A 13,950-nucleotide genomic window follows, 5' to 3' on the forward strand; every position below is an offset into this window, starting at 1 on the left:
TGTCAAGGTGAAGTATTAATAAGTAAGTCTTTAATTTGGCTAAAGCTCGTGTTCTTGTTGTGTTATTTTCGCTTAAAAATGCCGCGTCACAATGATTTTTCTAATGCTCAGATGCGGGATATGGTATGTGTATATGCTCAAGAAAATTTTCGTAGTCGAAGAGCAGCGCAGCGTTATTTAGATCTGTATCCGGATAGAAGGCAGCCAAATCATCAAACATTTAAAGCGTTGTACGATAGATTAGGCGAAACGGGCTCATTTCGTTTAAAAAACGTAAATGCGGGAAGACCAAGGATAATTGGAGCAGATATGGAATATGAAATTTCGGTTCGTGTTATCTAAAATCCTAAAACCAGCACAAGACGTATTGAGGCAGCCACTGGTGTAAGGAAATCTTCGGTGTCCAAAATTATACGCCAAGAAAAACTGTATCTGTATCATTTCACTCCAGTTCAAAATCTTCTTCCTCAGGACTTTCCTGCAAGACTCCAATTCAGTCAACTTTTAAGAGATCGCCAATTGAATGATCCATTTTTTTGTAATAAAATTTTATTTACGGATGAAGCCACGTTCACAAGGAGAGGTGCTTTTAATTGGCGTAACAATCATATCTATTCGATGGAAAATCCTCATGCTTTCCAAGAACACCATTTTCAACATGAGTTTTCAATAAATATTTGGTGTGGTATCTTTGGGGATTGTATTGTGGGACCGTTTGAATTGCCAGCTAAGCTTAATGGAGAACGTTATCTAATTTTCTTGAGGAATGATCTACCCATTCTTCTAGAAGATGTGCCCCTAAATTTGAGACGTGACAGTTGGTATACGCACGATGGTGCACCGGCACATCATTCACTGCAAGTCAGAAATTACTTGGACGAAATTTATCCTCATAAATGGATTGGTAGAGGTAGTGAATATCCGTGGCCTGCGCGTAGTCCCGATCTTAATCCCTTAGAATTATATTCCTGGGGCTACTTAAAATCACCTGTGTATAAAAATAAAATAAATAACCGTCAGGAATTGTGGCAAAAGATTGTGGAAGGAGTCAATACCATCAGGGCCCAAGAAGAATCATTGTTTGGAGTCAGGCAAAATTTAAATAAAAGAATTAGACAATGTGTCCTAGTCGATGGTGAACATTTTGAACAATTATTATAATCAACAGCCTTTTCTAATTTTATCGTTGTTAATTAAATTTTAGATTAAGTGTTCATACGCAACCCAATAAAAAAATGCGTTTATTTCGAAAACGGTCTACTTTTTGGAGATCAAAGAAGTATACCTTTTTTGACTAGAATTAAATGCTGTTTTATTATTTTCACTCGCAAATGTACGTACAGGGAGGTCAAAAAAGTTATGACCTTTTTAATCACTCAATGTCGTTGTATGTGGCGCCATCTAGTGGCAAAATAGATATCATATTCATGTTTCTCATCCCAAATAATAAGAGTACGCCAAATTTTAGGTTAATCTGTCCAGTGGATTCCACAATATTTCAATAAATGTTTAGTAAAAAATTAGTTTTAACACCCTGTAGAACGAAAATCAATAACATTTTGCTAAGCGATATTGAGCTCAAACGGTTTATTTTCTTGTCAGGTATCCTACATTAACCTATGTCCAATTAATTACGGGACACTCTGTATACAGGGTAACAATTTGAAAAGATACAATGGCCATATCTGAGGAACCAAAAAAAACCTGAAAACAATTTCTATAATATAAAGGGCAAAAGAAAATAATGTAATAGCTAACTTGTTTTCACTTTCCACTTTAGCACTAGCCCCCACATGTTTATAATATTAAATGGCAATCCCCTGCTTTTGATTCAATTTCTGATTTCTTTCTTAAAAAGTCAAATGCTACTGTCTCAGATCAAATACTAAACCACTGAGGTTTATTTGACAATATATATTGAACGCACATCATAAATTGTTGCATTGAAGTCAGCTACTTTCCAAATCAATGGGAAATATCCACTGGAAAGCCAGTCCAAAGTTTCTAACCCAGTAACATTAAATGACCTTCAAATTATAAGCATTTTACTTATAATTTGTAAGATCTAAGAGAGCGGTCATAGAGCGTATTCTCTATAACCAGATTTATAATAATTGAATGTCTAATAATATTATACCGAACACTTAAAATTTTAATGCCTAAATCGCACTACCTAAGGAAGTTTGCACAGTAGTCTGGTATTATTGGATTTCTCCAAAGCATTTAATACCATAAAACTTATTGTTAGCCAAACTTAAATTCTCTTTTTTTTCGAAACAAATTCTTTTGCTCTCATAAAATCATATTTATCCAACAAATGGCAGTCGGTATTCTCTAATAAGAGATTTCTTAACAAAATTAGTCTTACTTCTGGTTTGTTGCCCTTAGGATATCGGATGTATAGATTATTTACAATCTATACAGGGCATTAAAGTATTGTAGGTTGCAGAATTTTTGGGAAACTTAGGAACATGAGTTTATTCTCAGAGCGTCATCATTTAAAATTAAATTATGACGCTCTGAGACGACTAAATTACGATTAACTTATGATCTTTGGAAAGAAAACTTGAATAATAATAATAATATTGATAATAGAAAATCATCTTATGTAGGTTCTGCTAAGAATTTGGGGTTGATTTTGGATGATCAATTAAGATTTAGAGTACCCAAAAGAATTTTAAAAAATTCGTATATGCTAAATACGAAGTTAGGAATTCAGTTGTGTGAATCTCTTGTACTATCATATTTTAATTCCTGTGATTCGATTTATAGATTTCTTGGATTTCAAGAGCAAAATGCATATTTAATAAATTTGGAATGCTCGTGTAGTATGTTATAAGAAAGTTTGATGATGTGTCCAATTTATATGTTGATATTGGTTGGCTTAGAATGGATATGCGAAGATTGTTTTATTTTTGTGTTTTTTTATTATGAGTAGCCAAGTGTACTTTCGCTAAATATTGACGATAAATCAAGATTACTGCTCGAAGTAACGCAAATACAAGTCAAATCGTACAGTAGTACTGTATAGCCTCGTCAGGCAGTTGAAGTAACCGAGTTATCCCAGAATCTGTAAGAAAAGTACTTAAATTACATATATTTTTCCCCATAAAATTCAGTACAGAAATTCTTTCCCTTTAAGAACTTTGTGGCCATGACAGATGAATTTTGTGAAATTGTAATGGCTGGAATTTCTGCAGAACCTAAGAGTCATCCAGGATATTAGCTATTATACACTAGTACTTCACTATACACTCTCTTTAAATGTCCAGGGAAATTAAATAACATTATCGTTACTTGACGAGAACTCTTGAGTATTTAGAGGACATACAGACAGACTCCCACAATGTTTGAGCTAGTATAGGAGATGCAATTATTAGTCTGTTATTTATAGAAAATATGTAAACATTAGTACATAATACATGAATTAGGCAATCAGAGCGACGCATAGGGTAATTACATTTTTATTTACAGGAATTACATTTATAGGATGGGGCACCTCGTTATTATGTAGTTTTAGTTAGGCAATGCTGAGAAAATAATTATCCTAGTGAATGAATTGGAAGAGATCCAGTTGTATTGTCTCCTAGATCCTCGGACCTATCACCTCTTGATTTCTTTCTCTGCGACCACCTAAAATCTGTTTTTTTAAACGCAACCTGGCAACTGACGAGAAAAATGGTTCCAGATAACTTAAGCAGAGCTATTTCCATAGAAACATTTTAAAATTTACGTCAGGAGTTTAAAAATAACCTCCAATATTGTCTTGAAAACATGGAAATCAATTTGAACATTTCTAAAATTCATAATATAAAATACAACTTTAATTTATCTAAAGTAATATTAATTAAGAAATATTTTATTTAAGACACCAAAAACTAGTACATGGAAGGTAGTTGCTTTGTAGGGTACCACAAAAAAGTATTTTTTAAGATCAGGGAGTTACCATTTAAGATTATAAAGTTGAGGTGGCTGACGATGAAGGACTAAGCAAGCTAGCTATTAGATTATTTTGTTTTCCCCTTCCTCTTATAGAAATTGTTTTCAGCGTTTTTCTATTAATTTTTTTGGTTCCTCAGATATAGTTTTGAATTTGCCCCTTTGTATGCAAAAGGAGATGAAAAATGTCCTAATAAAAAATTCCGACATTATAACCTTTAAAGCTTTATTTATAAACATAGAAAGAAAAAATAACACATTAAAACTTACAACATAGAAGTTGGCCTTTTAAAAATTGATGTTTGGATAACTAAAGTTTATTCAATTTAATATAAATGGATACGAAAATATCAGTCAATTTCTAAGCTTACTTTAAATATAAATGAGACATTTTATAGTTACGTCCAGGCAGAAAAAAACTTCTTTGATTAAAAAGATGATTCTATAAATAAAATTAATTTTCAACTTTAAATTAATCATTAGTAGTCTACTCACAACCCCCCTTTAAAATTTTGGTATTTTTTATTCTATTATTTATTAGACACATCGATTAGTATTGTCACTTGCGTGTTTTTTTGAAATAAACAATTTCCATACAGGGTGCCTCCAGGGCGCATCATTCTTTTTTTTTTAAAAACACTCTTTATATTATTACGTTTTACAATTCTATGATATATTCTGAATACCTTTTGTATAGCAAACCATATGCCTAAAATCAATGGTTTATCAAATATGACGTAACAGACTAACAAAACATGAAATTAAAATATAAAAAGTTATTCTAGATTTATTGCAACTAATGTTTAATTTATTATCCATTTGATTCAAAGCGCCTTTTGCAATAAAAATTTTGGTTACAGGGTGTCTCAAGTAGAAACTAATGCCAACATTTTTTTTCTGATTTCTTAAAAAGTAAGCAGACTTTAATATTTTCAAACAGTTTCCAATTTTAGAACCTACTTGATAACGGTTTGTCATACATTTGTGAATATAGTTGCCATTTCACAGATCATTTTTTAATAAAATGGATGAACTGAAGAATTGAAATACTCATGATTATTGGTTTTGGAGACCAATTGCGTACACAACCAGAAGTTTGTAATCTAGTTAATGCAACTCATGCTGATCGTCCTAACAGGCAAAATTGCAGATATTGGCCAACCGAAAATTCTCATTGGATCCAAGAATACCACACACAGTGCCCTAAAAAAATTAATTTTCGGGCAGGTATTGTGAAGAATGGAACCCTGGACCCTTTTTTTTTTGTAGAATATATGGTAGAATTGTAAAATGACTTGATGTACAGGTTGTCCCGTTTAAAAAAAATAATGTTGACGCTATACTTTCTACTTAAGATACCCTGTACAGAAAATTTTTATTGCAAAAAACGCGCAACTGACACTGCTAATCAACGTGTCCGAAAAATAAAAGAAGAAAAAACACCTGAATTTTAAATGAATTCGTTCCTTTTATCGCGAATGCACTGTATAAATTATAGGCAAATAAAAGCTACCATTTTAGTATCCAATATTAGTAATCCAAAACTTTTTATTTTTTGATTTTTTAAATTATATTTATACCCCATATGAACCCCATTACACTGTACTTAATTAAAAACAAAAAAAAATACTTACCAATACTGAAAAAATGTAACTAATAAATTGCTGGGTTGTGAGTTGATGTCAAATGGCACATTAGATAAATCTGTGAGTCCCTGAATATTGTTGTGCAGAGTGTTATTCGGTGATGGGGGACTGCTGGCGTCAGTTTGTGTTTGTGCCAAAGTTGTAATAAAATTTCTGTTTAAGTGCACTGCTTCATAGAAAGCTAGTAAAAGCGAATTGTTGGCTCTAAAAATCAAAGAGACTATTGGTACTACTTTATTGAATTATCGCAGAAAAAATTGTTGCTTTTAAGTTGAAATATGAAATATGTTTTCTTGATTTTTGGGATTAATTAAACAATTAAGATGTCAAACATACACTAGAATCAACAGTTACTCTATGATCATTGATTTACCACCATGTAAAAAATAATTTATAATTCTTAATACCTTACCTAATCTGCTGATTTCTATAACCTCCCTCTTCAGAAATAAACATACTTCCCACCATATTAGTCAAACTGGAAAACCAACTAGAATTTTGATTTTCTATGTGCTCAATATTGTACTGATTACAGAACTCTGTTAAAGAAGCTGTAATAACTTGCCCATAACCATTTAAAGCTAACTCATCATCCAAAATAGATAGCTTCACAACATATGGATTTGTCGCATCATATTTTCGGTAATTCACAAGTAGTGTTATAATGAGAACTACATCATAGCCGTGCTTTTGCCTTGTTGGTACATCCGACAGGAGTTTTACAAGACACTCAAAGAGAGGCGACATAATAATATATTCTATTAGGGTGTTTTGGCTTAAATTATCATTTGCGATTATTAAAATTATGATTAATTTAAGACATAGTCCTTTCATGGAATCTGTGTAATCCCCTAAAAATAAAAAAACAGGTTGATTACAAAGAAAATATCCTATTTAAATATTTCTTCTATATTACTTGGTATTTAGGTATCCTAATAATTGAGATTATTTGATTATAGTATTATTTTATTAAATTTATTTCAACCAAAAAATGTTATTTAAGTACAAACTAAAATTAAATCAAATGTGTATGGTTGTGATGGTATTTCAGCTGAAATGATTCAATATTTTGCCTATTTTATGTCAATTCATGTAACTCATATGTGGCGCATTTCCGCGCTTTGATAAGACCTCAAGGTTAGTAAATCTGAAAATTATTCAAAGCTTAGACCTACCTCAATTATTTCAAGTTAATCAAAAATTTTAGAAAAATATTTACATCGACAGATCTATGAGTACTTCCTAAAAACCGAAATAATTTCCAATTGGCAATCTGGCTCTCGCAAGGATCATAGTACTACTTCGGTGTTAGCTAATAAAACACATGATATAATGATCCATAATCCAAACCGTTTGATACTTTCGATCAAGACTTTATATGTGGAGACTATTGATTACAACCTAGAGTACTATGAATTAGATCAGACTGCAGTCATGTTCTTTTAAGCATACCTTCAAAAAAACAGATGGTGGAATGGAATTTTCACATTCTCGTGAAATTACTTCAGCTGTACCCCAAGGTTCAGTCCTTGGGTCAATTCTTTCCTTGGTATATATTTCTGACGACGCCATGTTCGACATTGTAAAAGGTTAAAATACAAAGCTTTGCGGATGACATCCATTTAAAATAAATGAGCTCTAAAAAGCTGCATTGGACAAGATAACAATCTGAAAGCCATATATACAGGGTGTCCCAGATAAAATGATATACATGGGGATTTCATCAATCATCAATCAACTACTTTTACAAGAGGATTTAAACTGACTATTTGAGTGGTGTAGAGTTAATAAGAAACTTAATGTGAAAAAACGCTGTTTTACTAGTTTTACCCGAAAATTAAACAAATTCCATTCTATTTATTATATTGACAATGAACAACTTCAATACGTAACTACCATAAAAGATTTGGGAGTGATTTTTGATGAGAAATTAACCTTTGTAAATCGATTAATTCAGTTGTAGTTAAAAGCAGCAAAATGCTTGATTTCGTTCTGAGAAATTGCCAATACATTTCAGTGGATGCTATAAGGATTGTTTACTGTTCTTTAGTTAGATCATGCTTATGGTATTGTTCAATAGTTTGGACTCCTTATTTTCGAAACTACATGATTTATATAGAAAGAATACAGCACAAATTTCTAAGAGTAAGTGCTTTTAAGAGTGGGATTAGAATAGCGGCAATATCATTGATAAATATATTAAAAAGCAGAGGAGAACAATAGCTACCCTGCGGAATACCAGAGTGGATAACAATGTTGTCTGACCTAGCATTACCAATGCGAACTTGCTGGGTCCTTCCCGACAAGAAATCAGAAAATCAAGCAAGCCACTAATCTCCCAGGAAACCAAACAGTTCCAACTTCCTTAGTAATATGCCATGATTAACTCTATTAAAAGCCTTGGAGAAGTCAGTGTAGATGACATTCACCTGACATCCCTTCCCCAAGGCAGTTAGTAAATCCTGATGAAATATCAGCAAATTTGTCAATGTTGATTTTCCAGATGTTAACCCATGCTACTCACCCACCTATAACTCCTTACAATGAAAATGCAACTAAACGTAAATAAGCCTATCCAAAAGCTTTGAAATTGCAGACTTTATACTCACACTTCTATAATTCGTTAATTCTCTGATATCACCAGCCTTAAATATTGAATAATGTCCATACTTCCCTTTTAAATCATCTCTTGATTGCCTGCGTCCAGCTGCCATGTCCTGGTTTGCGATTTTGTGTATGGCCATAGAATTTATATCGAAGGTGATGTTTTCAAGTTGGCTTTTTGTTCTTTCTGCATTTTTACAGATAGAGATTTCTTTATCTAGACCCAAATTTTTGATTTGCAACAGTCTTGACAAATCTTTGACAATCATAATATGTCTTATTCCCAAGATTACTCTGTCTCTTATTAAACTATCACAGAGGTCTTTAAACTCGAACGTTAAACTTACCTGTCGCAAATGAGCAACATATTCATCAATGGTCTCTCCATTTAATTGATTTCTGAGGAAAAACATGTGTCGCTGATATGTGATTTTTTTTTCTGGCTTGAAATATTCATCAAATTTTTGCATTATTGTGTCGTAGGACATTTTTGTTATTTCATCTTCTTCGAATTTGAAATTGTACACACGAAGGGCCCTGTCACCTATGGTACTCAACAAAATTGAAGCCTTACATTCTGACGATTTTTTAACTGTTTCAGTAGTAGCCTGCAGATACAATTCAAACTTGTGCTTAAAAAAGCGCCAGGTTTGAGAGTTTTATTTCTGAGCAGGTAAAAATTGGTGATGCTAGGTCACACTGGTAAGGTGACACTGGTAAGTGTGACCTCTGGGGTTCCACAGGATGGTCATTGTTCTCCTCTGTTGTTCAATATTTTCATTAATGATATTTTGGTTTGCTTTGAAAATAGTAATTTTTTTGTTGTTTGCCGACAATTTACGATACGATCATTATATTACGGATACGTCATCAAAGATGGCATCAAGCGGACTTGCATTTAAGCTCCGATCTTGAAACGAACGGAAAAGTTAATAAACATGTGTGTTTTTACTGCAAAAAATCAGTAGAAGTGGCAAATAAGTGTTTAAAGTGTAATGAGCTATTTCACCCCTCATGTCTGAGGCAGGCAGCTACGAGAAAATTTGCCGTATGTGTTCACACGACAGATAATAATGGCGAAAATGGTGCTGACACAGAAATCGAGAAAAAGTTGGAAATTTCCCACCTCAAGAAGCTATTAGAGGAGCTAAACAAATAGCAACAGTGAGGTTATGGAAAAAGGTAAACAAAACCAAATTCTAACCGCTTCATGGGCGCAGAAACCTACACCGCAGCATGCAGGAACAAGGGTCGGAGGCATAACGGCTGTCATCTCACTACTAAATGACGCTGAAGGCGGTAATGATAACGGTAACAATATTCCTACAATCTTAGCTGGTTCATCCCAAAAATCACAGGAGCACTTGCTAGACGGCAGCTAAACCAAAAAGAAGAGTTCTGTAAAGCCAAAAACCCCGAAATTACACGAATGCTCGCTAGATAGTGGCATCGATGAAAAGAAGAATCGTACAAAACCAAAGACTGAGAAGGTAAACGAAAATACAGATAGCACTGAGGTTACAAACGCAAAATAATAATACAGAATGGACTAAAATAAAAAAATAAAAACCCAGAAAATCACGAGCCGAGCATGTTGATCAACGTCCCGAACCAGTTCTAATGAAGGGGCATCTATACTTAAAGTCGCACAGAAAACAGCGACTTTATTTATTTCAGGTCTAGATCCTGACAGAGCATCAAACCGTATTGGATTAACTAAAAAGCAAGGAACTGGACGATAAATGCATCTGTGAAAAGATGAAAACTGTAACACAGAAGAAATACAGCTCGTTTAAGCTGATAATTCCACTAGAAAAGAAATACATGTATATGTCTGCATCTCTTTGGCCCAAGGACATAATTATGAACCATTTTCGAAACCTACAGCGCCGACTCCTGGCCAGAACTTAAAGGAAACAGCAGAAAAATTAGAAGCACGTGACATACATGTATTGCACATAAATACCCGCTCAGTACGGAACAAAATAGAACTGCTTGAGACTTTTTTGGAGGGAAAAAACTACAGCATTGTATGTATGTCAGAGCATTGGCTATCTCCAGAAGAGGCAACAGCACTACAGCATGTTGGTTCATACAAGCAAGCCTCTATCTACTCAAGGCCAACCTATAAGGGTGGAGGTGTATGTATATATGTAAAACAATGTTTTAATGTTTCAACTTATGATATTAGTGTTTTGTAAAGAAAAATGTCTTGAATGTTGCGCTGTACATCTTACTGATTTTAACTTGTATGTTTTAGCATTATATAGGTCACCATCAGAAAGTTTTCAGTCATTTTTGGAATTGTTAGAAATGCTATCAAATGGGATTAATAATAATAAAAAAATTATTATGGTAGGGGACTTCAACGTTCACTTTAACACAAATCAGCCAGAAGCTCTAAGCCTCTCTGACACCCTGGAAATCTATGGGTTCAAGAAAACAATTATTAGCAATACAAGGTCTGGCACTTGCCTCGACAACATCTTTATTAACTTTGGGATGGAGTCTTTTGTATTGAATGTTGTTGATGTTGGAATATTTGATCATCTTGGTCAGGAAATCCACCTACCCATCAGTGCCAATATCCATAGTAGGGTGAGTGTCTGTAACAGGGTATATCGACCATTAACTCGAAGAGGTATGTCTGTATTCTTTGATAGTCTCTTCATGTGACTGGAATTTTGTGTCGGATGTTGATGTGGATGTTGGTGAGTGTTTCAGGGAATTTATAAAAAATGTATGAAAAAATTTATAAAAATTTACAAAAATGCGGGAACATCTACATTTCGTAAGTGAGGTTTCTTGACAAAATAATTCTCCAGCTGCTAACAGAGAACTTAAAAAGTTCAGAATAATTTACTTTTTAAACCAAAAGAAAACGTTAATTGTAACATAACTGCCGATGAATTTAACATTGTTTTTTCAAATATTGCTCATAACACTGTTGCAAGCATTCCTCTTACACAGAGCGATCCGGTACAAGTTTTGCCATGTCTAAATGCTTCGGGAAATTCATTCTCCTTCTCACCTGTATCTTTTATAGAGGTCAGGGATATAACTAAATTTAAAAAATAAAGCAAGTCGCGATAACTTCGGCTTAAATGTTTGAAAGCTTAAATGCTTAAAAGCTTATAAAATCAATAACTTCAGTGGTTTGGGTCTTATTTGCATACTAGAATGCAGAGTGTTTCTGTGGATGGTGCCCTTTCAAGGGAGCAGCTTGTGACTCATGGTGTTCCTCAGGGTTCAGTTCTTGGGCCACTTCTATTCCTCATTTATATTAATGACATGGCCAATCTTAGGATCTCAGGTAAATTCATTCAGTTTGCAGATGATTCAACAATTTTATGGCATGACACGAGTGCGATGAATCTAAATACCACAGTTAACAGAGATATTGTTGAAATCAAGAAATGGTGTGATTCCAACAAACTGTGTTTAAATATTTCAAAAACTAGTGTTATGAATTTTAAATGCAATTTAAATAATGTGTTTTTGGAGAATCACATTCTAAACAACTTAGACGAAAATAAATTTTTAGATTTATTTATTGATAATAAACTAAAATTTGAGGGCCATATCACGCAATTGTGTAGAAAAATATCAGCAAATTGTTATGCTCTTAAAGTGGTCGCAGGAGAGGTTTTGACATGGCGAGAAATGTTTATTTTTCTTTAATTGAGTCCCATTTAAGGTATGGTTTGTGTTTCTGGGGTGCATGCACACATTATTTATTTAATAGTGTTTTTGTTTTGCAAAAGAGAGCGATCCGACGTCTGTGTAATGTGAGAGTCTTGCAAACAGCTATTTATCACTCATAAAATCCTAACCCTTCCTGCCTTATTTATATTGGAAACTGTTTGCCTTGTTCATAAGAAATTTAGAAATGTGAACACAACTAATAGGCATGAATATAGCAGTCGACGAGCTATTGATGTGCTCTTGCCTATGCCTACAAGTTCACTGATCAAAAGAACTTTTATATTTGATGGTAAAAAACTCTTTAATCATCTTCCTGCAGATTTGAAAGGTATAGGTAGCTGGAAACTTTTTAGAAAACATGTTAAAAAACTCTTAGTTGCAAAGGGCTATTATGAAATAACTGAATTTTTGTCGGATAGATTTTAGTCATTTTTACCTTTTTCTTGCAGGACTTTAGGTATATTCTTTATATTTTTTACACCATATCATTTCGCCTAATTTATTTCTGTGATTCATTTTTTTTTTACAGTTTTACATTTAATAAAATTGTATATTTCGGGAGTGAATAATATCTGTTTGTGTTATACATATTGATGCTCTTGACATTACATTAGCTTTGTATGTTTTGGTTCAGTCTTGGAGGAGTATTTCTGAAGAATGGGGATGTTGTTGGTTTTACCGATATAGGTAAACCATATTCATGGAAGCAGAATGCCTTTAGGATGATGGACCATAGCATGCTAACTAACCTTTTTACTAGTTTGTGTATATGTTTTTCTTTTTTACAGCTTTGTCAAGAAATTTACTTTTATGACAATAAAGCAAAAAAAAAAAAAATTCTCCAAAATAAGATTTTTCCAGAAATACTAAAGTCAGCCAAAGTAATACCTATTTTTAAAAAGGGGGACCGTAACAAACCGGAAAACTATTGGCCGATCTCATTACTATCAATTTTTTCAAAGATTTTTGAGAAGTGCATTGCTACGCAGTTAGTAAGTTTTTTTGAGGAAAATGATTTATTTACAACCTGCCAGTTTGGTTTCTGAAAAAACAGGAATACCGTTATGGCAATCCTGGACCTTGTTACTTTTGTCATGGATTCTTATAACAACTTAAATTTTAGCAGTGTCTTGTTCTGTGACTTGAGCAAGGCATTTGATTGTGTGCTCCATAGTAGTCTGTTGCAAAAACTTGCTAAGTATAATATTGGTTCTGATGGTATTAGGTTTCTGGCTTCGTATTTGACAGATAGGGGGCAGGCTGTGAGTGTGAATAGGGTGCCATCAGCTCAAAGTAATATTACCATAGGGGTTCCCCAAGGCTCAGTTCCATACTTTTTTTAATCTATATAAATGACTTGCCTTTAATAGAACAGACCGGTAAGTTCACACTTTTTGCTGATGACACAGCTGTAGCATGTGCAGCTCACTCGCTGGAGGGTGCGAAGCTGGGGATGGATGCTATACAGAGTCAAGTGCAGGAGTGGTTTAACAGGAACCGTCTACACTTAAACACAGAAAAGACAAATAAGGTCATTTTCACGTTGAGACAGTCGGAGATGGCCAGCACTCCAACAGTTAAATTTTTAGGAGTCCATTTGGACCCTTGACATTTGGAGATTATTTGCTCTACAGAGAAAGGCTGTTAGAATCCTGGGTGGACTAAGTTTTAGGGATGACTGTAGACTTGTTTTTACCAATCTAGGCATACTTACCCTACCATCTGTATATATATTTGAAAATCTGTTGTGGGTACACAAAAATAAATCACAATATAGAGTGCATGGAGAAGTCCACGGCTACGATACGCGGAATGTAAACAGACTAGTCCTTATATATCAACAGTTGACTAGGTGTCAGAGTAATTGATAATAAAAAGCATTCTTGTTTGCTTTGTCCGGTCCAGCAGTACTCTGTCAATAAATTTCTGGGTCTAGTTATTGACAAGGATCTTAAGTCTGGGGAACATTTACTGTCCCTCAGCAATCAAGTTTCTGCAGACAAAGTTTTAATCCCTTTGTAATCCAACGTTTTTTAGATTTAGGTTTAATATATAC

The 13,950-nt window shown here is 33.7% G+C and overlaps 1 protein-coding gene across 2 annotated transcripts in view; it reads right to left on the minus strand.

The window, feature by feature from the left end:
• Positions 1–13,950, minus strand: part of LOC126735456 (armadillo-like helical domain-containing protein 3) — an 82,296-nt gene that overhangs the window by 61,805 nt on the left and 6,541 nt on the right. For both annotated transcript variants that reach the window (XM_050439449.1, XM_050439448.1), the window contains exons 2-3: positions 5,998–6,436; positions 5,574–5,789 (exon numbers count right to left, since the gene is read on the minus strand). In XM_050439449.1, the coding sequence (XP_050295406.1) occupies positions 5,574–5,789; positions 5,998–6,436 (655 nt within the window). The remainder of the gene's footprint in view (positions 1–5,573; positions 5,790–5,997; positions 6,437–13,950) is intronic.

The sequence above is a fragment of the Anthonomus grandis genome, chromosome 4 (assembly GCF_022605725.1).
Source record: "Anthonomus grandis grandis chromosome 4, icAntGran1.3, whole genome shotgun sequence".
NCBI classification, from domain to species: domain Eukaryota; kingdom Metazoa; phylum Arthropoda; class Insecta; order Coleoptera; family Curculionidae; genus Anthonomus; species Anthonomus grandis.